This window comes from Hetaerina americana, unplaced genomic scaffold (genome assembly GCF_022747635.1).
Source record: "Hetaerina americana unplaced genomic scaffold, ioHetAmer1.1.p SCAF_8, whole genome shotgun sequence".
NCBI lineage: Eukaryota > Metazoa > Arthropoda > Insecta > Odonata > Calopterygidae > Hetaerina > Hetaerina americana.
The window spans coordinates 15,886,422-15,914,235 of record NW_027287427.1 but is presented as its reverse complement, the minus strand read 5'-3'; the positions used below and the strand labels follow the sequence as shown (position 1 = coordinate 15,914,235).

Here is a 27,814-nt window from a genome sequence, read left to right as displayed (position 1 = left end):
TTAAACTTCCCTTCTCAAATGCCAGAAGTGTATTTTCATCGCATGGTGTTTTTTCCATCCTAGAATAATGTAATGATTTCTAATCACAGGAATTGAAAGTTTGTAAAGGAATTCATATTAAAATATACTTTTCCATCAAAATTTATGGGCATTATTACTTTAACTTCAAATCTCATTGGAGCTAATAAATGTGACAGAACACTTATGCATCAAATTCAAATTATTATGAGGAAATTTCACATGCACGACTTTAATTCGGCCCCACTGATTTATCCAGTCAAAGCTCGTAAAATCTTTTATGGTGAGAGTTAAATACTATACTGCAACTTTACGAGTTGATATGAACATGTTTATGTATGTTTGTTTTGGAATCCCTTAATGAATCTTCAGTGTCTGGTCCTTTATTTCGTAAATTTTATAATTCGGTAGGACTGACTTAATTCAGCAAATCTAATCGTAAATTTTGCAAATCTAATGAAGATGAATGACTTTTTAGCCAACGATGCAATACTGATAACTAAGTGAATTATATGCTTTAACTACTGAGAGTATGGTTCGAGATATTTAGGATATTTCCATTAGAAATGTATTCAACCAATGGTTGTCGAGACAAAAATATCCCTTCGTAAGGTTGATTAATGAAATGGGTATATGCTATGGGTGAAACCGGTAGAAAAAGAAGGAACCATGGCTTTATAATGCGAATTAAAATAAATATTAAAATTAATTTATGAAAAATGTTCATAAAGATATAATTGTATCCAAAATAGGTTGAAAAATGAAAGAAACTAAATAGAAGATAGCTAATAAAATATATGAGAAGAATTCTCGAGTCAGATATTCTGAGGTTGATTTCATAACTCCATTAAAATTTTGGATTACAACCATTAATTTTCACATAAATATCAAACATTATTGGCACACACGCGAATGTCAAAGTTGAGGCCACATAAACTCAATTGAGATCCATACTTTAGGTTAAATATCATTGAAAGAGAAACATGACCCATGCGAACGCAAATATACGTATTTTAAACTGATACACTTAAGAGCAAACGGCTGGATTCGTTTTTCGTACGATAATATTTTAGCACACCATTAAATGACCTATAGAAACTCTAATAAACATCGTTGAAATCAAAATACGGAATTATTAACAGTTAAAAGGGAATTGAATGTCAGTGAAAATAACAAATTTTAGCAAAAATATTTCGTCATCGGCACTAACGGCTGTTTCAAAACATTTCTGCCATGTTTCCACAAATAACAAAATGCTATGAAATAGCTTAATTTACATGATAAGTGAAATACAGTCGACAATATCGTCGAGGAGAGAAGCAGACGAACTTCAGCCATTATTATTACGTAGGGTGCAGTGGTCGTTTGGCAGCACTTCATATGGAGGGTCCAAAAAAGCAAAACTGTCCCTACAGAATGACTATGGGTACCGTATCGAGGGAGACTATTATGTTACGGCAAAAATTAAATCGGTAAATCTAACCACTGTGATTAAATAAGAGAGATGGACACAATCGCGGACATTGTTAAATACTAGTTATTCCCTCGTGCAATACAGAAATATGACAATCGAACTAAAGATATCAAAAATATTAATTTCAATAGCATACCAACATTAAATGTACGATATTTGTCAAGCGCAAAAAATATTGCTTGATGCATATACTCCTAAGCATTAATGTGCACGATTGTGTTTTTCTATTAGCTAACTTACCTTAAATATACCTGCACAGGATACCGTACGACTGACGTAATAATTCTGTATCTATGGCAGGTACCCTTATACCCGATGGATGGTCAAATTAAAGGTGAACATATTTCTTTCATTGTTTTGCTTTAATTTAAGTCTGTTAAAATATGCCTCCCATTCGAATTGGATTAGTCATTTCCTCTTAAATGACTCATTCACAATTTAGTAATCAGCATTACCTGAAAACACCGTAAACTTTTTCAATAAGATATTCCCGGGAAAGGTTTCAGAAAGGGAAAATGGTAAATGGAAAGTAGAGAGAAGAAAATAATAGGCATTTTGGATAGATTCAAGGGAGGTAAAATGTATACAGAGCTCAAAAAGTATTACTCGCATGCAGTTATGGTAACGTGTGTATGTGGTTTATTGATATTTGTGTCCTGTTGACAGTTTTGATAATAATACAGAAGTACGTGATGCCTTGGGCCATCAGAAATCTACCCTAATGCAGCAGAATACTAATATTAAAACAAATAATAATAAAAAGAGCTAGACATAAGAGTGCCATTAGCTAGATGGAAAACACAACATGAATATCATCGCAATCATTCGTCACTTAACTTATTCTGTTGACATTTATGTTGCCGAGTCTTTCCATTGCTTTCAATAAATGACAATTTGATAAAATTATGTTCATAAATATGCAGCAGCTTTAGCTACCAAAATAAATAGACATATTACTTCACATTTATTTATCCATTATATTCCAATTTATCGCACTGTTGAGTAATAAATTTCATTCACTATAATTCAAATTTTGGTAACCAAAAACATCGTGTCGAGGACACAGGATACTTTCTTTTTAAATGGTTTAGAGTTGTTTGAGGCAACACAGAGATCATTATTATGATATTTACTTTAAATTTATGCCAAAAAGATTGACGCGAGTTATTTCCGAGCACAGCTACTTCCATATGAAAATGATGGTGTTGAAGAACGCATTTCGGAAGCCTTAATTATGACACATGGTGCTGATATCTGTCCCGCTCATTTTTAATTTTAACTTAGTGTTAGTTTTTAATTTGGGAATCCACAGAAAATTATGGGTCGGCCAAATTATACTATTCTTTTCCTTTTGAACATAGACCTCTATCGACTCTTATCTCTCTCTCTCTCTCCCTATGGCCAGCTCTGCCCTTTTCCTCCCGCGGTCTCTCCTCTCCTCCCCGCCGGCCTCACCCGCGAGGCCCCGCGTGCACCGAGGGGTCGACCGACAGCCACTTGCACCCACCCGTCCTCCCACGCCAGCACTTCCCCTCGGCCTAACCGCCCTCCGGCCCATCACAGCTGACCGTTTTGTTTCTCTCTCTCTCTCTCTCCCTTCACCGCAAACCCACGTACTCCCAAACAGTGAATGCACCTTCATTTCGTGCGGAAGTCTCTCTAATGACGGCCTTCTCCATTTAAGAGCGACCCGAATAAAATCTAACGGCGACATAAATAGTAAATGGTACGGAAACCCGTACTCCGGTGCAGTTGACGGTGATTTTTTATAATAAGAACCACTGCTGCCGGGAGTGTGGGAGTGATAGCAAATGGGACTAGAGTAGTAGTTAAAAGAGTGTGCCACGTAAGTCCATACTTTGCAGGAAAGTATGGCCGTGAATGGCAAATGAAAACTTGCTTACTTAAATAAAAGTTACCGAGATTCACCGAGAAAACACGTTATTTGAGGATTACGGTACGAATATTTCTCAAGATGCCGTCATTTCAAGGAAAAAACAAACTTACAGGAGGGTAGAACATATATCAAACCAAGCTTTAATGTAATGAGTTGCGACACAAAACTCCTGGCTGAAACTGGCTACTGATATATTCATTAATAATATAATTATTTAAATTACTCTAAACGTACATTATAAATTACTAGCATGATTTATTAAATACTAACCATTAACACTGATTCATATCACGTCGTCATATGTACCATGCAGCTGAATATATTAGTTAGTCTGCATAATGGTTTCCGAACAGCAAAATATCAATCATTCTTTTCATTGTGAAGATATTATGTGAAGGCTTGCACGCAAGTAAAAACATGCCAAGTAAAAAACATACCTCTGCCCCAATTCGATTTCTACTTAAAATGGTCGTAAAAAATATCACGAGTGTCGGAAGCAGCCAAAGAAAAATATCGCATGGAATTTTGAATGGTGTGGTGACCTTATTATGGCCGAGAGCAATTCAAAACGCGAGCACTTAAGACAAAGACGGCGGGCGCGCATGCAGGAGAGTATGAGTGAATATTGTGAATGCGTTAATGCACTGAGCAAGAGGCGTGGTGACCCATTCAACCCGGCATCATTGCAATGATGCATTGCCGGCCGACCCACGGGCACAGTTCATCCTTATCTCCCATTGTCTCCCTTGCAGGGCCGCCTGCCCACCGACCGTGGAGGACAGGTGTGGGGGACGAAAGAAATGGATGGAGAGAAAAGGCGAGACTATGACGGATGGGCATAAGTCAAGGGAGAGAACAGCGGGATGGAGTCCAGATAAAAACACGGCAGGGAGAAAAGCAGAGGATGAATGATACGAACGAAATCACTCAAGAGAAGTCAGATCCCTACTATTTTATTTAAAGGTTGATACAGATGGTTTCGCTTTATAAATGAAATTTATTGCTACCAAATTTGTAGTTCAGGTAGAAAAGGATAAGAATGATTTAATAATAAGTAAGGCATTTTGGGTACTTCACGTCAGGTGAACGAACATATTGATAATAACACTCATAAAACACGGAGCGCATACAGTGAGTCTTAATTTATTTCCACACAATAACTCTCCCATTTGAAGAGTTAGATTTGAAAAATGCTCTTTGGTGGAATGGTTTTGGATATGAAATCCGCGAGTACAAGAATAAACATAGGAAATAAATTTAAAACAAAAGAGAAGCGCACGCCACGTGCATCTCTCTCTTCTTCCCGTCTGGTGATGGATGTGTTACTCAACAATGGTCGCGTTCAACAAATTTTAATGGGGAATTACAGCGTTATTCTGCTCTATACTTTTTGCAGGTTTATTTCTATGACGAAGGCCAAGGTTGACAAATAGGATGGGAAAAATAAATTCTGGTGGTAAGCCGAGGTTGAGGGCGAGGGATTGTTGAGCTATTTTTACGTAGGAGTAAGAACTGTGAGATATTACAGTGCACTATTAAGTCATCACCCCATTGGCACAGGCCAATAAAACTGCCATCAGCAAAGGCAAATTTGAATCCATCAAACAAATACGGTAAAGAATTCATATGGCCACGGGGAGGTCTGCGATGGCGAAATACCACCATTGAGGAATGAGTCGGGAATAAGAATGCTTGTAGGATATTTGGATTCCAACCGAAGTCCATTCGCCCCGTGGTAAAATGGTACGGTTACATTTGGAGAGAAGAAGTCTGAATATAGATGGGGTATAAATATGGGGAATGAAGTTTCGAGGGCTTTATACGGACGTCGGCATGGCGAGAGACGGAATACCGAAGAGTGAGTATGGTTTAGGAAAGGGAGACTCGCCAGATGCTGAAACTCATTGATTCGGTCGGAGGATTGGACCAACGGATGGGAAAGGTATTCAGGGATCTTTCTTGCTTGTTTGCTGAGGGAATATGCATGAAGGCTTAACAAGGGACGAAAAAGAGATTACCCTCTCCTGAGGTGGGTTTGTTCGCAGGGACATGTCGATGCGCGCCACTCTATGGAATGACTGAAGGTGATTGAAATCTTTCAACGTGCAATAAACTGTGTTATAGAAACTCTGCGTTGACTTCTCTCGATTGTACCTGGAAAATTAAATTAGCTTTCAAATTAATTGAAAATTTTATCCTGCATACATTTTTGTGTGTATTACTCGAAACCGGTTTTTTTATTCACGATTGTATAAAAAGGTACGTGTGCCCGAAATTGTAACCTACTATATAGCAGCCTTTCTATAGTAGCAATAATAATAATTTACCTATATTTGTCAATTTTTCTAATACAATTCTTACGTAATATTTACAGCCCTAAAAGGTTTTCAAAATTATATAAGTAGTTTATACTGAGAATCTAATAAAATAGGAATCGCAGAAATATTTTGAATGAGGGTATAAAATTGATGGTTTGCATTCGGAAATAGATTACTGAAATTAGAAAGGATAGGCCAAAGAATACAGATAAAAATAATAACTGGCAACATTATGTAGTATTCTATGGTTAAACAGTCATCTATACAACATTTCATGTTACTGTTATCAACCATCTGCATAATATAGCGAACTACTTTATTTCACAATTAAAGTTTTCCATTCATTTTGGCTATCATGCAACATAATAATCGCTGAGGCTATTTGAATAAAATTTAATCGCGACCATTGAAATAATCTGTAACATTTATTTACGGCAATGTGAAACTTATTTTTCCTCGTGTTATCTTAGAAATATTAAAATGAGGGGGAAAGTACTTTACAAAATATAGTCCCGAAACATCTTTGCTTCTGTACGAAAAATGGAGAAAGTTTAGATTTACGATTTTCATGGTTTTATTGGTATTGAACATTGCTCTGATTAAAAAAATACGAAATTCCAGTATTTTAACAATGAACCCGTGATAGAACATTCTTTAACGTGTGCGAAAATGTTTGTTAGTTTCAGTGTATGTGTTTCAGTACGATTTAATGTTTCTGACAATCTACCTTTGAGTGGTACAATCACAGTGAAAAACCCGATGGTTGGTTCGATAAGCGAGGGTAGATTCTCGCCTAGTACTAACCCAACGGCGTGTGAAATTTACACATCAGGGTAGGAAGGCTATTCTTTTCCCCACGCCGCATGAGGTTTCTCGGGAAGTTCTGATACCGAAAACTCGCACAGCTCGGGTGAAGCTGAGGGTGCTCAGAGGCGACCTCAGGAATCGACCCCAGGACCTGCCCACTGGAATAGCTTTGAGCAGTAGTGAAGCATAAATTACGTTAAATAAAAGAAACTTTAAACTAAAATAACGTCAGTTAACTCTGCACGTTGTAAAAATTAAAATAATTTTAAAAGAAAATCTTCAGTTCAAACATGAAATATAACAATAAAAAGTATGTATCGTATGATACACATACAAACACAGCATATTTAAAATTACCGATTCGCATTTCTACAGGGTTTCTGTTGTGCAAGGAAGCAAAAATATTGCCCCGTAAGAGCTGAAACTTAACAACCTTTTTTTAGGTGTGAGCTCATTTTGATCCGGTTTACTTCTGTTAAGCTACGTATATCAACTGATACTTGGAAAGTACTTGGAAGATACTTGGATCCCTCATTTATATTTTATAAAATTAGAATCGGATAGTAATACCTACAGAAAGACGACAGATTATCAGTATATTACCTCTGTTTTACGGGTGGTATCCTAACACCCCACGCCACTCACCCTTGCGGCAGCTGGAGGGGTATTGTCAATTGTTAGGTATACTTTCAGGTGCATGTGTATGTAAGATGTAGATTGAGTGTTTGCATGTGTGTGGGGTATAAGTGTTCATGCATGAATGTATGCCATGTTTTTTTTGTGGATATATGATTTTGTGGTTATTGCATGCGTTTTTTTTTCTTTTTCTTTTCTAAATTACGGGTGGTGTCCTAACACCCCCCGCCACACGCCCTTGCGGCGGCTTACGGGGTATTAAGTAGATGTAGATGTAGATTTAGATGTAGATACTCCGCTTTTTCTTGATAAACACTTACTGAGTGATGGACACGAAATACTTAGAGACTTACATACCTGCCCTCGAATGTTAAACCAGGTTCAAGGTTAGGTAAAAACAGAATAAGTTAAAGATTTTAATACGGTTTCCAGAAACAACAGACTAGCTTATATACGTATGATAAAATACGTCTCTTATACTCGTGGAAAAAGAGCAATGCAAGCATTTCAATGAAAATGATTGGAATCCACACCAGGATACCCATCGGCTAATTATAGAACGCGCATACGAATTGCATTATGATAATAATTTATATAAATACAACTTTAGGCATTAAATTGGAGAACGGCATCTGGACACATGTTGGAGTACATATTGGATGAGAAAGAGGGGACAAGGTATAGAGACGGAGCAGGGGAGGAGGATGAGTAGGGAGAGAGAGATATATATATAAAAAGGACGAAACCTTGGACAAAATGGAATGGCAAATATGTGAGGAGGAAATGACTATGAGGCGAGGGTGGAAAGGAGAGGCAGGCATAAGAAGGGCGCGGAGGAAGTGAAGTGGTTGCGCGGAGGGGTGAGTGGAAAAGATGGAGAGACGTTGAGTGCGACCCTTCTTCGCGACGACGCGAGGAGTTGGACAAGTGGCGTGGAACAAAGCGACCCCACCCCCACCTCGGCCCCGCTCTTGGTGCCTCCTTCAGCCTAGGCCTCCTCATGAGCCTTGTTTCGCCGAGCCACCTAATCCCCTCGCCTCGTTCCCTCCACACCATACAGGGAACAACCACCTCTCCCCCATCCCTTTCCATCTCTCCTCCCCTACGTACTCACTCACTCTTACGGGTTTGAGTGCTCCTTTCCCCTCCCTACAACAAACCATCCCGCCGCGCGCATATCTTCTACCCTCTGCCCACCCCCACTCCCCCCGGCAACATTTCCCGCCGCAGGGAGGGTAGACGGGAGGCTAATCACGGGAAAGAGGGGGAGGTCGGTTCCCCTCGCTCTCCCTCCACTCTATTTCTCCTTCCATTCCCCTGCCCCCTGCCGTGTAAGGCCCGTAAAGGGTGCTCGTGATAGGGCGAGAGTGAGGCTGTTTTTCAAAGGCCGCGGGCGGGGAAGGCTGGGTTGGTCTTCTTCTGGTGGACCGCTGCACACTCAACTTTCCGCCTTGAGGCCACTACTCCACTCCGACGCCCTCCCCCTCCTATCCGACCTCCTACTACGCGTCTCTCTTTGGAAAACCCGTAAAAAAAACCCTCTCACCCCCTTAGCCCCTTCATGCACACGCTCACCCTAGGCCACTACCAGCCCACCCCCCACAACCGGAGAGGCTGATGCGAGGGTGGGTTTAGGAAAGGGGGCGAGAGGGCATCGCGACCGCTGACAGACCAGTACCCAACAGCTCTGACGAGTATTTACATTCGCTTCATATTAGAGGGACCTTTTAGCTTCCTTCTCTTCGTTCCTCCCGACTGATTGCTCTACCCGCCAGCATGCCAAACTCCTCCAGCCTTCCCGTTTCACTACTTCTAACCACATTTAAATACCCACGAGTAGGAATTTGTGAATCTTTAGTGACGAAAATATGTTGAACATTTCTCGGACCTGATTAAACATGATATTTTTCTGAGCAATTTTGTCGGCTCGAAGAATCATATACTTTAGCTCCTGTATTGAAATCTGGTCGTTAAATAGAGGAAGTACTGAGAGCATGTTAGCCGAGTACAAGCATTCTTCGCCCGAAAAGAATTCTCCACCGAACGAAAAATCTTGTCTCCTACCTTTAAACACCGAATGGCTACATACTCTAAATCAAATAACTATTTCAAGCAAAGGTACCTTTCAACTTATACGTCGGTAACATTAGAGACAACTCATTAAATTACAATACAAGGTATTTAGTCCAAAACTCTGTGAAAATCAAATAACTTACACAACGTAGTAAAAGACAAAGAACATACGAGTAATGCAATTAGATGAAATATAGTATGCGGCTTGTACTAGATGCTCACCGTTTAGATAAAATATTTCAATATCTTTATATAAATAAATAAATATTTTTAATAGGAAGGCGGAATCGAACGGATCACAAGAGTAAAAATATCCCTTTTCCTTATATCTGTTTCTGTATATATGAGTATTTATTCGCCGTCCCTTTTCCTTATATCTGTTTCTGTATATATGAGTATTTATTCGCCGTTTGGCGGGATTTCGTGTTTGAATGTGTATTTGGCCAATGTGGCTCATCTCTTTCTTCTGGCTATGCGTGCCACGAAACGCACTGTTCCTTTCCTGTATGATGTTGTATGAATTCTAACCCACTGTCCTTTCCTTTCCTTGTGTATTGTCTATTTCTCCTTTGGTGGGTGAAACAGCCCCCTGACGCCATCTCTTGGCTGAAAGAATCGGGGCGCTTGGCGACATATTAGACCCACGGATCTCAGGGTAAATTGACTACCCTCGATAGCTCAAGTGGTTAAGAGCATCCGCCCGGCAAGTGGAAAGATCCGGTGTTTGAGTCCCGGTTGAGGAAATATTTTTACTCTTGTGATCCGTTCGATTCCGCCTTCCCCACCTCTATTGTGTTCGTCCTTTATATGTGTTCCTATCCCTTTTCCTTATATCTGTTTCTGTATATATGAGTATATATATATATATATATATATATATATATATATATATATATATATATATATATTAATTTGTTCGCGGGACAAACAGGAAGGGTAGAGAGCTGTTCTCAGAGGTTTAAGGTATTTACAATTGACAAGGAAAGAAGCTTGAAGAAAAAAAATGAAGATAACGCTATTCTTATGAAAAAGGAGTAAAGAGAATAAAAAGTGACAAAAGGAATTTGGCAAGGCATTTATTTTGCGCATCTTAGAAAGGCGGTTTTGTAGCATTCCTTTATGGAATTTCTTTGGCAACGCGAGGGATTTATAGCTCGGAGATTGATCGCGCCAAAAGTGAGCTGAAGATACGATTTATTGTCCTACAAGAATATTAAGGCGTTTTTCATGAAGATAGAGCCTCATATTAAACAAAAATATGACAAAAAATACCAATTCCTGCGTCAAGGCGATGAATAAACAACACAATTTAAAAGTAACGAAGGTATATAAACGGGTCAGAATTTTAAACTCAGGGACGTATGGCATCGTCTTCGATGAATCATTTTTTTCGAGATATTTTTAGCAGTATCTCAGGATCAGACGCTCTAAATATATTTCTTGGGTGGTATCGGCTAATGAAGGAGTTCTGTTTAAATCAACACGTAGCGTGATAATGCGCCACGATGATAGGAATACGAAACGCATTTCATGAATACCCGTAATTCAACCGATAATAATAAAATAACGTTTATGGAATTCCTGAATGGCAAACGGTACATTATATACGTTTAAAAGTTGAATAATAGCACTAAAAATTTCAGGTTTTCACTCAAATCGAGTTAATAAAAACCGTTTAGGTTAATTATATTCGTCCGTTTTATAAGGAAATGGCAAGACAAATTTTTCGAATTTTTATTTTACGGTAGTTTTTTCACTGAGACAAACTATCTTATATAGTAACAGATGATTTTTGAATGAAATTTGAAATAAATTTGTTAATAACTTTCTGTTAAAAACCTCATATACTTGATTTAAATGACTAATAATTGCTGAACACCTCTTAGTTTTGCGGACAAGTATCATCAACGAAATATTATAAAGCTTAGGATCATGTTTTAGGTTTTATGAAATGCTGAAAATAACTGTGAGCTACTGGGAAGAAGTGTTTACATTTTAGATCACCTACTGTGTTATCATTATTTCATATTTACTCAATTTACTGTCGTCCTTGTCATTAGTAGCCCTGCTGTTTTGTATCTGTAAAACAGTATTTCACACATAGATACGGTAGTTTATGTACCTCCATCAACAACATTTGTTGCATTATTTTACTAATTTTTACTAATAATTAATATTAATTAATGTTTTGATGCTGGGTGACTGTTTTTAAATCACCTCCTGCCAAGCATTATTTCACTGGTATCAAGGTGTAATATTCATTATTAACAACCATTTCGTTTCAAACATTGCTTCAATTTTTTAGCCCAGGATACATCAAAATGCTCATTTGACTTGTCTTTAAATAACCATGCACAGTAAATAAAATTAAGTGTTTCAATGTTTATCATACTTATTGTTTACCATGTCTCGGACATTTTATTATAGTTATGACATTTACTGGGAATTGCTTAACTCCTCCACCTCTTCGACTGGCTGTAATATCGGTATTATTTTCCATTTCGAGGCTCAGAATAGAGTTGTAATCGAGCCTGAATTAATTTTCCCATTCTAAAATGGTTAAGTTAGCTCAAAAGTTATAATATTAATTTTCATAGTTTCCAGGATAATGGTAGAAGATTAGGTTTGCTACAGGGTGTTTATCGTAGTTGGCCATTTAAAAAGGCAGGTTAATGATCATAGGTTACTGTTTTTGTTTATGCAGGAAATTTAATTACTCGGAGGCGTTAGTATTCATTTATTTCGAAATGTAATACTAGTGCTCGAAATAGTTCCTTTGCTTAAGCATGTAGGTAAATTATGAGGCCTGGTATTTGGCATTGCACCATGTATTCAGTTACTAGCTTTGGCTTTGGAGAAAGATATGCAGGCTTGCTGAATAAATAATTTGAATATGATTTTATATTATACTTGTAGCGTAAATGACATAGTAACGGATGATAATGGACTTATCATTTGAAATGTGAAAGTAAACAAAAGGCGTAAAATCCACCGAATGCGAGATATTAGCATTATTTTTCAGTGAGTCGGTTTTTGATAGCATAAACTTTATCACATAATCTACAAGTTTTCACTGCAGGTAAAAATATCTTTAAGGAAAAGGGATTTTAAATAACTGTTACCATATATATCCTCTTTGTACAGTAAAAGAAACATATTTGTTTCGTACAACTAACTGTTGATTATTCTCTCGAAACGTGGCTAACTAGGCTTCATATATGGTACATTCATAATGGTAAAATAATACCAATTCAATAATGAAATTCCCATGGTGAATGTTTGCTTTCATGAGTACATCATTTGCGTTTAGAGAGGCAATGTTACGTCTTTACTCATTTACTATCTGTAAATCCTCGTCAGTACGTAATTATCGCTCCGATTCTGATTACTTAACATGGGATTTCATTACTGAAGTCAAAATAGTGTATATTTATATATGTAATTGTTATCACATTTCAGAAAGTGCTATAATCAATATTAAATTAATATTCTCATCAGTTAAAACATATTTAGCATAATTATAATCATGTGCATCCATCTTCGTAAATAAATGAATTCATTTCAGGGTTCACATAAAACGAGAGCGAAAAAATTCTTCTTCAAATACAAATAAATAATATTTTGGATTTACACTGTTAAAAATATTTTAGAATGTGTCATCACATGAGAAATATCTCTCCATATGAGCTCTTTAAATTAATCCATAGAAAAATGATATTTATGATAAAAACCAATATCGGAAATCTTATCTTTTATGTACGTCGTCGTTGCGTGAGATTACCAGTCTGCATAACGTGATTTCAAAAGTTTTTTTGTAAGCAATTCATGCATGAGCTCCTCCAAGAAAAGTTGAAAAATCATTGAAGTGAAATTCTAAGTGAGGAAAATGAAAATTTTAGAGAAAAATTCGCAATGCTAATATTATAAATGCGACTTATAAGTTTTTCTTTCCATTTCAACGAGCAAACATTTATATAACTTCATGCTTTCAAGATTTGGGTCATGTTCTGCATAAAATACAAATTACACTAATTACTTGAAAATATTAATTAACGCTTGGAATCTAAAAGCGTTGAATTTTTGATTATGATGTAAAAAAACGACCTTAAACAGAAAATTCCACATTAAGTTTTTTTTCAAGTTCACATCTTGTTTTTCAAAATTATTCAAATGTTACAGCAAACTCATCGCAATAGACGGTAAAAAATTATGCACATAATTACAATCTCAAGGAGTAGGTTTTGGGTGGAAACAACCAGTACAAAATCCACCAAAATACCCAAAACTTTCAATTTTTTATAATTGGTATTCTACTTTAATCGTTAGAATCCCAAGAATAATAATAATGAAAGAATTGTTACTATGAAAGTACACCTTACTTCACAATGCAACTACAATCTATCGCACTAAAAAAATAGTTGAGAAATAGGAAAAGAAATATTTGATTACATTATGTTTCATATCTCAATATCCTCATAATAATGTAGGCTAATCATTTCAGTTTGTAAGGCTACATTTATTGAGATAGTGGTCTTATACATGGGTGTAGCCATAGCCTTTACAAATCATAATCTTCGTGTCTAATGGACATGCCGTTGAGTATGTTGGTACATTAGCCACCTTTTACATAGCATAGGTAGAGGTTACTGATTTCTTAATGAGACATTCCTAAACAAACAGGAACTGAGGTAGAGTTATCGATAAAAGAACTAAAGGAGAAAGGGCATGGTTGACTGAAAAGCTTAAGATAAATAGCCACATTTTATGTAACTATTTATCTCGAATTTACTCTTGACATTCGCTGCTACCTTTCGTTTAACCGCCTAACGCACACCCTTGCGGCGGATTTCGGGGTATTTTGTAGATGTAGATGTATTCACCTGAAGTCACACTTTTCAATTTTGTTAGGCATTAGATCTATGCATAACTTAAGAATATAGTTAACCATTTGAGTTTTAATTAAACGATATTGAATTACCAACGCAAATAAGCAAAGAGATTCGACAGAGAGACCGGTGTGTGGTTGAATCTTCATCCGGCACCGGCTGAATCTATCTTCTGATTCCAGCAGACCCTCAATTTTCACCGGATGACTCGCCCGCGTCAAACAAGGACAGGATGTGTGCGTCGAAATGCGATTTCCCATATCTTCCACCCCAACGAGTCTTAGGCTTGTTGGGCCCTTTGCGACAGTCTTGCCCGGAACATGCGAATATCCCTCTCAGTTTCGCAAACGGGTTAAAATTCCTCGCCTCGGACCCTCCCTCCCCCCCTCTCCAATCCCCAATAGACACTAGAGGTACGGACGCCTAACCGCCCCGTTCGCACTCCATAACGAACTCCACCCCGGAGGACATCCCGCATCCCACGCCGCTTTGTCAGGCGATCCACTTCTCTCCCCCAGCGTCCCTCCACCCATCTCCCTACTCCCGTCCCTTCCTACGCCCCCGCCCTTCATAATACGTGACAAAGCCCCTTTCCGTCAAGACTCGAGTCCACTTGTGGCCGATTCGTACGAGGGGTGGGGGTTGAACATCTCCCCTAGGCGAGGCAGTTGGGCCCCCCTTGTCCCCTTTGTCGATCTCCCTTCTCCACTCTCATTCTCAATCCCCCATCCACACATCTCTTTGGCACCAAACTAAGCACAGGAGTAATATGGGTATTTTTTTCATTCGGTGAGGACGATTGTGGAAATCCTCCTATTTGGATTAGCGCAACTGAATAGATTTTAGCCGTGATGAATTGGGTAAATACCCTACGCAATTCGTAGTTGACATTTCGTTATAGACGTCAAGCAAGTATTTAAATAAATACCTTTACTTTTTAAATTACGACTATGCGCCTTCAATAACTCCTTTCAGTTTTCTCTATGTCAGGTATCTTTAAAAAAAATTGCATGAGGAAGTTTCAATAGCACTGCGAGGATAGTTCATCAAATTTTTAAAAAATCTCCAGCAAAGTAGATTTCACCAGGTTTCTAGTCCAACATTATCTACAAAACTAAGCACAGTTCTATATAAACCGGAAAATATCGATAAATAGGGTTAGTTCCGATATTAAAAGTATATTTTCATCTCATTCGAGTTAATGATGAAAAGTCAAAGAACCCCATCATATACCCTACATTTTTCACGAGATTTTTTTCCGGTAAATTCCATAATGAAAACAATTTTTAATTAAAACTCTAATGACTGGATTTGAAAATGATATTCATTTAATTTGCACAGAGAAGCGAGATGACCTACTGTCTTTCTAAGAAGGTTAGTATTTACGGTAGCAGTCATTAAATATGAGTTTGGCAAAGGAAAGTATTTACCTTATCTCTGGATATTCATAATTTAAAAAATTCATGGAAAATGATAAAAAAATTATAAATTTTCCCTTAAAATATACAAAAAAACTTGAACTAAATTTGTTTTAGAGAGCCATGTTTGATCAGTTCCGACTAAATTTTACCAAAGAAATGTTATATTAAAAACTGTTCCGTGCAAGCACCAAATACTCATGCTATCCTTAATGCTGGTACACGAATACTCTTCTTGACTGTTAACTTTCACTTGTGATATAATTACCCTAAGAAGATTTTCTTGGTTGCTGTGCGCTTTTTTCTTGTGATCTACGACTCTTTCTTGTAGCAATGAGGGTCTTCATGTAACCAAGCGAGCGCTCTTCTTGTTTACGGTCTCGTCATTACTTACATTTACCTCTTCGCTGTTTTTTCCTTCAGTTACTGTCACTGTTTCTCTTCCATAGAGAAGGCGTTTCCGTGAGTGAGTTTGGTGAAAACCTTCATTCTTTAAATTTCGATTGACATTTTTTGACCGTTTCCCCCCGTCTCTATTGCCTTGCTTTTCTTTAGAAACAAATCTTTCCCATTCTTCCATTTTGTGCCCTGGTTCGAATGATGATATGATTTGCACCATGAAGGCAGGACTTACCGTCTTGTAATTCTGAAACCAATGAACTTCACTTCCATCCATAAGTGACTGCTACTAAGAAAATGCGACCTCGAGCTAATTCCCATCCCATTCCTCAATGGCGCGAATGCCCTCAGATATCGTGCATTATCCCTAAAAACTACCGTCCATGCTACCTGTCGCTCATAGTAGGTCTAGACTGCTATTAAAGGGGAGATTATCTGGTTCTAGTTGCGCCAAACTGAGTTACGATAATTTTCTTCCTAAGACATTGGTCTACGCGATGTTTTTCTTGTCATAAATTAATAATCATGGCCAAGGCTGAAGTTTTAATATTATCACCTCCCGATTTAAAAAAAAATATAAACATAGCATAAGTTCAGGTACCTAAATAGTCAGGAGGTATCAATGACCTTTGAAGCAAGAAAAGTTAAGTAGTTTATAAGACTCGTGAGCAAGCAGAAACAGTACGCAATTTTTTATGACGCTCCCTAAAACTTGAGAGCAAGACACCGAGAGCAACAAAAATCCCCCTTACGCTGCCAAGAACAAAAATTATACAAGCATTTATCTGACAAAAGTGAAACTTCCGGTCTAACGTTTTTTATCGCGGAATTTTGATACACTATTCCAGATTTAGCTGTATAGAATAGGCACTATCAATTTTATTAACTCTAAATTTCACTTTTGACATTTGCCTGATGACATTTATTATCGTTCGTAGTCCATCATGATACTGAGATTTTGCGTTATTACCTAATGGGAAATAATATCGCGAATAGTGATGATAGCGAAATATTTATGACATGCCTCTAGTCAGAGTGACGGACTCGTACGGACTAATGTACCTATCATTCTGTAAGAAGGATTAGTCACAAAAGAGGACGCTCATGTCTCCGCGAATTAAGTTAGAGAGACCCGTTTCTCATACGCTCGCCACCGCATCCCAACGTTCTCCGTTGGATACTTCCCCTTGACCACAGGTGCGCGAGGCGCTGCGGTCGGACAAGTGACGCTCGGGATCGCGAGGAGCCGACGTGTACTCCGGGGCGCAAACAATCCTCCTCCTCGCCCTGACAGCGCCATATCCCAACAGACCCCTTCGGTCACCACACCACGCCTCCCTTAAAAAGCCGTTGTCCTCTCTCATCTCAGGGTGCAGTATTCGGTCCCGTTGCCCTATAACGAACCCTGCGGCGTCGTCCGCTGCTCTACGGAGAGGAAGGAAGGGTGGGTTCGTACGCCGCTCCAATTTTGAGAAGGTTAAGTGGGAAGGACCCGGAGAGGGGAATGGGGGATGATGCGTGATCTGTACGATTCTCTCTCTCTTTCTTCCCCTCCCACTCTCCTGGAGGGGATGCGTGCTATTTTTTTCTTGGTTTCGCGTTTGTTTTTTCCGTGGGAGCTATTATTTTCCCCCCCTCACTCGCAAAGGGTTTGTTTGCTTGATGGGTGCGAGTTAGGGATGAAGGGGGGTGGAAAAGGATGGGGTTTGAGTTCACGGTGGATGGGGGTGAAGAGGGGGGGGCTTCGAATTTGGTGGGGGCGGGTCGGGGTAAGGGAGGGACACAGAGTATTCCGAGCCGTTACAGCGAAAAGGACGAAATATCACGTACGCTCCGTTTAAAAAAAATATATGAGAAAATGAAGAAAAAAATGGAATACGGGAGGAAAAAATCTATGCCGAAGACAGCCTGGACGCTTCGCTTAACTGCGTCATTTGGAAAAGTTTCCGTGAATGATGAATGTTTTTTAACGAATGGTTTCTGGTGTCGACGTTTGCATTTTAAAATGCCGTTTTTGGTGAGGGGGGGGAGGGTGGAGGAAGGATGAGAATCGTGTCTGATGCATAAATGGGGGCATTTTTATCTTTCCGGCGTGATACTTTAAATTCCTCGGCTATCGCGAAAAATGAGAAACTAATGATAAAGAGACAGGAAGTTAAATTAGCTTCGTCATTAACTTTGCATTGTTTAAGCACATTTCAATAACGTGGTCGGTTTATTTTTTTAAATGAACCTCCGACGGAAAACTTAACCACCGGCTATTGAAATTTTCAAAAGCTTTCCGATCATGGCAAATTAGAATTTTATTGCCAATGTAACGCACACAGTAAGCATTGTAACGTAGAAAAGTGTTTTATTTTTGTGGTGTTCCGGACAGGAACTGACGTTGATTTTCATGCGTGTCGGATGGGACTAACGACCAAACCGGGGATAATTGACGGATCAAATAGAGCCAATCGCACTTACATAAATACTATACATGCGACTTCGTTGAGCGTGTAAGGAAATAAGTGGTAATTACATTATTATTAAAATTCAAAGAGCGTCCATTGCCATGTAATATCTTCAAAATCTCAACAAAAAATAAAAACATGCATGAAAACTATTATAATTATAACAGCGGGTAGGTAGTACACTACGATCATAATATTTCAAGAGAGAACACAACTAATGCGGCGAGAATTTCAAGATAACTACGGAGAGTCATTTTATTGAATGCGCCCTATTTAATAGAGTATATATTCGTATTGTACTGATCACAATTTCCATCAAACCGCATACAATTTTACTAGTACATAAGGATTCTGAGCTTTGCGAAGGTAAAGTATTAAATCTCTTATGGTAAATTATAGAATAAATTCTATAATTATCATCACACGACGTATAGTGCCATGAAAAATTTATAAGTTGAGAAAAGAGCCTCAATGAATCTATCTCTCCTATTACGACCGAAGGTAATGTTTATTAAATATTTGAAATCATAAAAATGAATATCTACGGTAAGTAAATCTCCCTCCAGCATCAATTTCACCGAAAATAAAAACATTTTTAAATTCCTAAAAGAATTTGGTAAATCACAGGGCAGTAGTTAAGGATTTCATATATTTTTGTTAGTTTTAACACTTTAATATGATACTAGTACAAGAAAGGTTATCATTAATTACTAGAAAAATAGTAGGAAAACCAAAAGCTATCATTTTCGTGATATGAACAAAGTTGACAAAATAAATAACATCCAATAAATTTACAGTTAAGGAACAAATATATACAAAATTGTGAGTGTACTCCAATGAAAATGCGGTTTACTATTATTACTATGAAAGTTTAACTTTTTCAATCCAACAATTTGACATAACAGAACAGAATATTTTGCCCAGATTGATAAAAGGAATTTCTGTGAAACAAGGTCAGTCGTGCTACACAAATTACCCTCGAAGATAAATAAATAACATTGTCCTACCGAGGTAGGGGTAAATATATTCGGGTCAAAATTAGTCTGGTGTGTATTCACCCCGTTACAAACGCTAGCGGTGGCTTGCAGGGTACTAAAATATCTAAAAAATATTATGAACCAAAATTGGGTTATATTGGGCCTCAGTGTTCCAAAATCAATTGTATAGTTGTGATCCACTTTACTAGCACTTTTATGTCATCAATATGACACAAAATAAACCAGTATAAATAAAACCAATCTAGGAATGTGTAAAATTCATCAATACAAATTACTGTTCGTTCATTTTGAAAGAAGTCAAGATAATTCGAGAAAAATTACATTTTTCCCAATAGCCATGTTTGAACTACTTGAGGCATAAAAAGTAAATATAGAAATCTAGAACATAATCGCTTTTAGAGGCGAAGGTTAAATATAGCTAAGGAAATTTGAATCATTCTAAAGAGATTCAAATTCCTCAAAAAACAACGGGTTTTAATCAATGGCAGCCTAGAACGTATATTATTAGCTTACCATTCCGACTCATAGTAATGAAATAAGCAAGATTGACTGATTCATAATCTGAGTTTGCTAGGAAGTAAACTGCCTAACTCATTAACAATTCGGACAAACTGAAACATATTGCCCTGCAAATTACCACCAGCCATTAGTAGACGAGTCTCTTGTCTTCGTAGCATCAGAAACACCCTATTTTTATTTTAAATAAAGTAGGATTTATAAAGCCATGAACCATTCTCTCATCTCTCAAGATTCATCCCATATTGGACGACTAATATTTCCATGAACTGGTTTTCATTTATGGTATGATAATAATTTATTTAATTCACATAAGCAATGCAACCATTACGTGTATTTTTCATACATAAGAGCGTGAAATAATTTTAGATGCGCACAAAGGCACCCACTCTATAGATTGATGGTGAAGGACCCACCTAGGCGGGATGCGAACATACGACCGAGAATAATTGAGGAGACTAAAATTTTTGACATCTACGTTAAAAGCATTTCTAGATACTAATAACTACGTATTAAACGCCAGCCGATAGCTTTGTTATTCAGTAAATACGTCTTATGAAACTGTTAAATTATGAGTGACATCATAAATAGAATAAAAACAGGAAAAAGTTGACCGGATACTACGAAACAAGGCAAAAAACAAAACAGGACTTCTTCTCATGGATAGCACTTTTTGCCAATTTGCTTATTTGTTCATCTTTATGAGAAATGAGGATGGATAAGAGAAACTAAGTCCGACAATCACATTATTGATAAAATGAGAGCCCTTAGTTCCCGCACACGAGGCAAAAGCGCATCGGACACCTTTCGCAGGGAAGGAATCCTTGGCGAACAGTATTATACCCCCACCATCACAGTATTCCTCATGTCTCTTTTTTAACGCACGACTCACCTGCGCTTGGTAATAATCCGGAGGCATATGTCGGATGGCCTGGTGATATAAGGCGACGGCCTCGTGGAGTCGGCCGCCGTCCGCCCTGAGGCGCCCCAAGTGGGAGAGCGCGGAAGCACGAGCAGCCGCGTGGGCCTCCGGATCCCGGAGTCCAGCGCCATCGAGCCGCGAGGCTCTGGAGTATGACTCGGCCGCCTCCTCCGCCCGGCCCAGCTTCTCCAGCGTCTGTCCCAGGCTCAGGTGCGCCACTGTAAAACCAAGGGAGAGAGGGATTTGAGATTACCAAGAGGAGGAAAAAATACACAGCGTGGTATCGTCAGGGTGGAGGATGAAAATTAAGAGTTGGTGCACACGGTGCGCCGCGAGTTCATCTCCTTTGAGGGAGGAAAAATATTATAATGCAGTTGATTAAACACAAACTCTCCAATTAAGGTTCCCTCAAAACATAATTCTCCGGGAGCTTATGTACGCCGTAAAATGTGTCCAGAAATTGGGCCCTAGCATGCGCTCGCGCGCGAGGGGAGGAGGGGTTTGGGGATGTATATTCCCGGAGCGGAGGAGAATGGTGAGGGGTGGGTGACGCACCATATATCTCGGAGGATCAGGTTTAATCCTTGAAGATCACGTGGGAGATTATTCAAAGGAAGGATGAAATTAAAAGAAACGGTTTTAAAGCTTAAGTTATGGAGATTAGGAGTTGGCTAATTAAGCAAGAGAGGACTATATACAAGGATCCCAGGGGTGAATGTTTAAATTACAGCAAAAGGAGACCAGGAGGAGAAAATATTTTAGATTCTATGAGATATAAAACCAAATTTGCATGGTTTTGATGGTGAGGAAATACACTGTGTTTTCATGCACACCCGGCCAACAACAATTCTCGCCATTCTAAGATATTTTAATGAATTTTGGAATTAGAAAACCGCCAGAAGGACAAATCGAAGCCTAAACTAAAGATATTTGTGTTCTTCCATAAGGCGAATGCGAGAACCGAGCACTATTGCTCAAATGTATTACTTATAAGAAGGCGGGCATTTTAATCGATTTGGACATAAGAATCCGGCATGCTTTCCGAAGGGAAAGTACGGTCAAAAACCTCTAAACTGAGAAAACGTATGCTACTCATCCGATAGTAAATCCTTATTTCAAAGGAAAAAGTTGATTTTTCATACACTGACTGCGATACGTCCTCGCAACCTTAGAAAACAACATTATACAGCCGAAAATTTTAATATTACTAAAATACACTATCAAAAGCCTGAGAACGGAAATACAAAAAAGATTAAGCCATTTCGTTTACGAATGGAGTGGAGAAAACAAATAAAAGAAAATTTTTATCAAAAGCAGGCCTAATTTTTGGAAAATTTTAATCATAACAATAGGCTTACATACAGGTAGGCTTGCAAATTAAAGTCATATTGCTCATGTAGACCTAGCCTTATCGCAGATGAGTTGCCCATCTATATTCATGAATTTTCATAGTACATCATTCTTCAATTAAATTTCCGAAACAGAAATCCGAAAGGAATAAATCAAAATGACTCTATAACTGTAAGTCTGGGAGTTCGTTGTTCATGGGAAACAGTTGGCAAGGTATCTACTGGGCCTAGTGGGACAGAAAGTTAGGGCAAATGCCCCTGGATATTTCTTCCGTTATATAGTGTAGCTACGGTCAACCGGAATCACACCACGAAGTGATCAATTGAGGTGAATAAAAGTAGCGACGGATACCTGCATCAAACGGCAGTACTCCATTCCGTGGGTAGCAGTTTATGAACCCAAAAGGCAGAAGTGTAAAGGATATGAAGGATGAAGGGAGGTGAGAAAAGAGGGTAGAGACAGAGAGTGATGACTGTAAGTAATACGATTCAAGAAATACTTTTTTTATAAATTTTCGAGACAAGAGTTCAGCAGACGTGAACGAGGGAGGGGGGCGAGGAGAAAAAATAAACTAAGAACGATAAAGGAAGAGAGCATAAGATGAATTGAATAAAAATGGCGAATGGACGTGACAATGGCGGATAATGGATAGATGAATTTCTCTTCGTGCAGAGAGAAAAACAAGTGAATGCGAGGCGAGCCTGGTACGAAAAAAATGAAGATGACGGTTCCAAGAGCCAAGGAGGCGGAGGGTTGTTGGAAGGAAAAAAAATGAAGGAGATAAGGCGTCAGAATGTTAACCCAGACGACTGGGAAAAAATCAAATCAAGCCCTAAAGTTGGATAAACGTAAACAGGATCGAGAACGCAGGGAGCAAAAACTCATTTGAGATGCTAGGAGTGGACGAATAGATGGAATAAATTTACCTAAGATGAGATTTTTTGAGACAGTAAAGGGAGTAACGACGCGAGAAAAATTTCAGCTGCAGCTAATGTCGAGAAAATTGAATAAAAATTCGTTTATATGCGGAAAGTTGGTGCAGCCTTTTTTATTTTCTGTAGCCGTAGAGAAATTTATGTAAAGTGGCCTTTATTGCAAGACGATTTTTATGACAACTTTTTTCTAATTTTACATTTATTTCATTTTCGGCATGTTCTCATGTATATAATAAGACCAGAGGCCATAAAAAAGAGGTCCTAAACAAAGGTAAGCTTAGCATTTAAAAAAAGAAAAAAAAGATTTTTCCCTAAGAAAGATACACAGAACCCTTGGATCACTAATTTCTGAAATCGTTTCTTTCAAAGGTTTTTCCGTTCCCAGATTATGGTATGGATGACCATACTGAAAAGAACTATTGATAAATATGGCAAATGGCACGACGGCGATGCAATAATTTCTAATAGAGATTGAATGGATCCTGATAATCAGAAAATCAAATCAACGATTTTGATAGTATTACATAAATAATTACTAGAAAAAGTTAAGCTAATTTGTAATTCCTATTATAGACAAACTCATAATAAATGGACAACAGGATGCATAAGTTCACCAAGAGTGTTACTGGATAACTATTTTATAAGTAGCGCTGTTCACTATACTAATGGGTTAATCATATATGTGTGTGTGTGTGTGTGTGCGTGTATATATATATATATATATATATATATATATATATATACACACACACACATATATGTATGTATATGTATACATATAGTATATACATACATACATACGTATATGCACATACCTAAGAATGAAACACTACATCACGAACGACGAAACTAATCAATCTTATGTCTTTTAATCCCTTTCGGCTTTATGCCCTCTCCCCATGAAAAGATAGCGTTTATGCTAATTCCAGAGACTAACGGACGGCGTATAAATACGGAAAATGAGAAGTTAATGACCCCTAGTCTCCTTTGGAACGAGTAGGGCAACTTGATGTAAAAACATTCGCGAACGGAGGAGGGGCAAATACTGGAAGTATATGGGAAGACACGAAAGGGCATAAGGGGAGTGAATGGGGTACGGGTGGAATAGTCCAAGTCCCCTCATCCGAATGGAGAGTGCCCCTCATTCTGGAAGGGGTTGAAGATAACGAGATGGCTAGGGAAAAGGGAGAAAGTTAGTGGAGGTGGGTTGGGAGGGTGCGAGAGTTAGGATAAGGATACGTATCGTACAAAGACGAGGGGATGTTGAAAGGGGTACTGAGGTGGGCCAAAAAGGGACGGGTACATTGTGTTACGGGATGAGAATAGGAAAAGGGAATGGTCCCTTCTAATACTTAAGAAAATACGACGCCCACTGTTTTCACCCCTTTGCTAATAGCTTTCGTGGAAATTAAAATGGAAACGAGATGTACACTTGCAGAGCTAATTTCATTGCACCTTCGGCATTATTTGTTCTTCGTATGTTTTCAAAATATTTTCATTACTCTCGGACGGCCATAAATACTCTCGTATTCAGCAGAAGGACCTGACGGTGATGATGGAAAACACCATGTTGCGCTGGGAACGAGCAGCTGAGTAGAGCAGGTAAGATCGAAAAGCAAAAAGAGATGCAATGAAATACCTTGAACGCCTTGTTGCCCGAAATGTTGATTAATTATCAGAAACATTTAATTATTTTTTTATTAACTTTCGCGAAGGGTTTACAAAAAATATTTTAGAATGAAAAGCATGTGGAAAAAATTATGAGCGAACATTTGAAGATATGGATGAAAGTTGAATAAATGCCCGGGCTCATAATCAAACAATCCGAGCACTCCCCTAATGAAACGTCAAGCGTTATGGCAGTAACGATATAAACATTGTAAAATATATTAAACAAAATCTTAATTATCACAACCTAGGCTTCAACATGTAGAGCCATCTTTAGGTTAATTTGATATTTCATTTTTTTAGTATAATTTAGACTAATAATTTTACTATTTTATTGTAATTTACAAGGTTTGATCGTTTTTTTCCAAATGAATTTTCAACATTATTAACTCTGGAAGTGTTATTTCCATTGCGTTTTCTATCCTACTTGTACGAGTGTACCTGTTTTTTTCATCTCAGGGCATAAGGAAGCAGAAATAGAGTGGGAAATGAAATGAGATTTGGACGAAAATTGAACGATATAAAGTTTATCTTGGAGTAAAACTCTTTTCGCATACTATAGATGTTTCACATAGTATAGATATTTCACATGGTATAGATATTTCACATAGTATAGATATTTCACATTAGTATAGATATATCACATAGTATAGATATTTCATATAGTATAGATATTTCACATAGTATATGCAGATATTGTAAATAGTCTGATCAAGAACCGGCGAATCATAGATTATATATGATTAAGGGCACCACTCACAACAATCACCAAGTAATTTGAAACGTTAATGATGGAATGAGCAAAAATAAACATTATGATAAAGGAGTAGGCAACTCACTAATATGCTTTACTGTATCTACTAAATTATTGCACATAACTCTCTTATTGATCGAAATAGTGTTGGCTGTAAATAGATATTAGGGATACATTGTGTACTCTGAATTTCAATGAAAATGTTCGTCTAAAATGGACATCAATTCTAATTAGCTATTGGGAACTCTTTAAGTTTAGGAGGTAATAATTATGGTACTAAATTATCAACTCAATGGTTGATGAGATGAGACCAATAGTTATGAGTTAGTGATAAAAATAGACCAGAGGAGAAAGAAGCACAGCTTGATAAAGGTGCAAGGTTAAAATGGGTGATTATGGGGAGATAACCAAGATAGTAATGTAAAATAATGCCGTGAATTAATGCTTGGGAGAAGAATTTTTGGAAAAAATAGTCTAAACGTTCGAATATCAGTTAAATATAAAAAAATTCAGTAATTTCTTAAAAAAATTATAGCAGCCACAAAACTGTCAACCCGCGTTAGCGCTACACAAATTCATGTCCTCGCATAAAGAGATTCCTCCTAAGAATATTCAGGCCCTGAAGCAAGCAATGGCTTCATTAGAGCGTCATAAGTTTCAATGAAAATTTATGAAAACGGGACCGCATAATCGAACTCCATTTGGTAAAAACATATCCCGTCCAAGATTTGAAAAGTTTCGCACTTATTTTTTTTACGAAACCAAGTGAGCATAAAACTTGACGGCAACGTGTGTGCCCGAAGCAATTCAAACTTAATTGCACTTAATTGCGCGGACGCACGTAAACAGATTACGTGAAAAGAGGAGAGGAAGTTGGCGGGTTGGGTTTGCTGAGGTGGAGGAGGGAGAGGATGGAGACGGCCGGCCGGGTTCCTGGTCGGAATGACAAACAGTAACGGGGACCGGAGGGAGAGGAATGAGTGGAAGGGGAGGGGAGGGGCAGCGTGGAGGGAGGCATTCCGTCGGAGGGGTTGGGGGGTCACTCCGCCCTCCTTCCCCCAAAACTTTGCGATCAACAACATTTAAAATTCTAATCCGTTTAAATAGTACCATCTTGATTACGGAGGGGGAGAGAGAGAGAAAGACAGTTGAGAGGAGGTTGGCAGAAGAGGAAGTTAAGTTTCTCTGCGACTGTGGGCTCGTGGAAGGGTGGAGAGTGAAGGGAAGGATTGAGGGAATGGGATAAGGATCCGGTATTTGTAATGGTTTCGCTCGAGGGGTCTTGAGTGGTGGAGGAAAAATTCATGGAATCAAAGAGGTGAAAGGACGGGATCCATGCGAACGAACCGACGGTTGGCTTTTCGTCAAAGTATTCCATCGAGCAGCAGGAGAGATCGCCAGAGATGAGAGAGGAGAATCCAATTAGTTAAAGAATATAGAGGGGAGGAGTTGATTTTCATAAGCTCTTCGAATATCTTCGACGGCGAGGGTGTTCCCTTTGGACTTCTGGATATGACACAGAGATTGCTGACAGGTGTCCTGGTGAGCGAACCACGAAAGTTTACAAAGCACACAAAACTGAGGTATAGGAGACTCGAACCATCGGACTTCTGGTTAACAGGTGGTAGAAGATCTATATACCAAAGTTAATCACCGGCGACGAATTGAACGGAAAAGCCGACCCCGGTGGCGGCGGGGTAACGTCCTCGTCTGCCATTCCAAGGGTCGCGGGTTCGATTCCCGCCTGGGTGAGTTTCCCTCCATCTAGGGCTTGGGTGTATGTAAATGTGACCATTGTTATCGTTGTTAATAGTTCGATGTAAAGGCCAAAATGTGCTGTTTTCGGACTTATACTGAATAAATAAATAAATAAATAAAATAACGATTGTGTCACAGGCACATCAAAGAACGAAAAAATACCGTTGAGAGAAAATACCGTCTCTTCAATGAGAGTTCACAATAGTATTCGCCCTGAGAAACAATCGATGAACGCTCATATTAGAAGGAAGAAAGCTGAAGAGTCATGATTAGCAATGATTAGCAGCGTATCCTCAACAAAGTACGAAATCATAATTGAAAATCACGTTTAGTCGCAATTTCTTGGAATTTCAGGCAAGATACGACAAAGGATGAAGATGTAAATGAGAATATAGGTGGAAAAGTTTTATTTCAATCAAGAGATCGGGTCTCTATCTGCCTGATGATACTTTTAAGTGATAAGGAAAATAGATTTAAGAAGCTTTCTTCTTTTTCCGCGCTGCTTTTCATTGGAGCGCAGGAAATATTTCTCCG

General features: G+C 38.3%; 1 protein-coding gene across 1 annotated transcript in view; it reads right to left on the bottom strand.

The window, feature by feature from the left end:
• LOC139698055 (protein O-mannosyl-transferase TMTC2-like) overlaps positions 1-27,814 on the bottom strand; it is a 477,430-nt gene that overhangs the window by 145,397 nt on the left and 304,219 nt on the right. The window contains exon 4 of the mRNA XM_071596920.1: positions 20,786-21,033. Coding sequence (XP_071453021.1) covers positions 20,786-21,033 — 248 coding nt within the window. The remainder of the gene's footprint in view (positions 1-20,785; positions 21,034-27,814) is intronic.